The 889-nt window shown below is 43.5% G+C and overlaps 1 protein-coding gene across 1 annotated transcript in view; it reads left to right on the plus strand.

The window, feature by feature from the left end:
- The first annotated feature begins 6 nt into the window (after positions 1-6).
- LOC103522366 (cytoplasmic dynein 1 heavy chain 1-like) overlaps positions 7-889 on the plus strand; it is a 2998-nt gene continuing 2115 nt past the window's right edge. The window contains exons 1-2 of the mRNA XM_008487468.2: positions 7-76; positions 486-621. Coding sequence (XP_008485690.1) covers positions 597-621 — 25 coding nt within the window. The 5' untranslated portion in view covers positions 7-76; positions 486-596. The remainder of the gene's footprint in view (positions 77-485; positions 622-889) is intronic.

The raw sequence follows: 889 nt of genomic DNA on the forward strand, positions 1-889 counted from the left end.
TGCTATTCGTGAATATCAGACTCAGTTGATACAACACGTCAAGGATGATATTGATAGACTGCATGAACAGTTCAAGGTGAGACTAATACAAACCTCACTGCATACCTAACACCTGAGGGAGTTTTCCCTCTATCCTCTGCTACTCGCCAATCACATTCACATCACCTAGCCTGAGTGTGGCCAGCACGCAATTGTTCAGATGGATACTAACATTCCTTCTCTTGAGTGATTCATCGGTAAATGGTGCCTTCAACATACTATCGCCGCGCCGCTGGCAAAGAAAATCAAATTTTCAAAATCTGGAAATTCGGTGTAAAATTTTGAGTTCCGCTGAAACCAAAAAAAAAAGGTTTTTATTTATCTCTTGGTTTTGATCCAGTTGTTCAATATTCCTCTTGAGGCTGAATACTCAACTTGGGTAACAGCAGGTAAATGGTACAACTAGTCACCCTTCCCATTATCAATTGTTTTCATTTGTATTATAGGTTGGGTATCATGCTAGTCATTCATACAGGGAGTGTCAGGATAAAGATACACCCCCTGTATCTGGATCTGTCATTTGGATCCGTCAGATCAATCGTCAGCTAACCACCTATATGAAACATGTGGAAGATGTGTTAGGTAAGTAATAGTCATGTCTAGGTTCTTAGGGGGCACGGTTGGTCCAGTGGTAACGCGCTTGCTTGCCATGCAGAAGGTCCCGGGTTCGAATCCCACCATCGACAAAAATTTGTACTCGTTTTTCGATTGCAAATATTTCAACGGGTTACTTTCTGGTGTTCTCGTGTTGACCCAGCACCTAAATGGGAAGTATTGTGCCCCTTCTCGCCCATCTGACGAAAGGCAAACTACGGGATGGGCATGCCACGCCACAGGCCACATCAAGCGT

The sequence above is a fragment of the Diaphorina citri genome, unplaced genomic scaffold (genome assembly GCF_000475195.1).
Source record: "Diaphorina citri unplaced genomic scaffold, Diaci psyllid genome assembly version 1.1 scaffold8086, whole genome shotgun sequence".
Classification (NCBI taxonomy): domain Eukaryota; kingdom Metazoa; phylum Arthropoda; class Insecta; order Hemiptera; family Psyllidae; genus Diaphorina; species Diaphorina citri.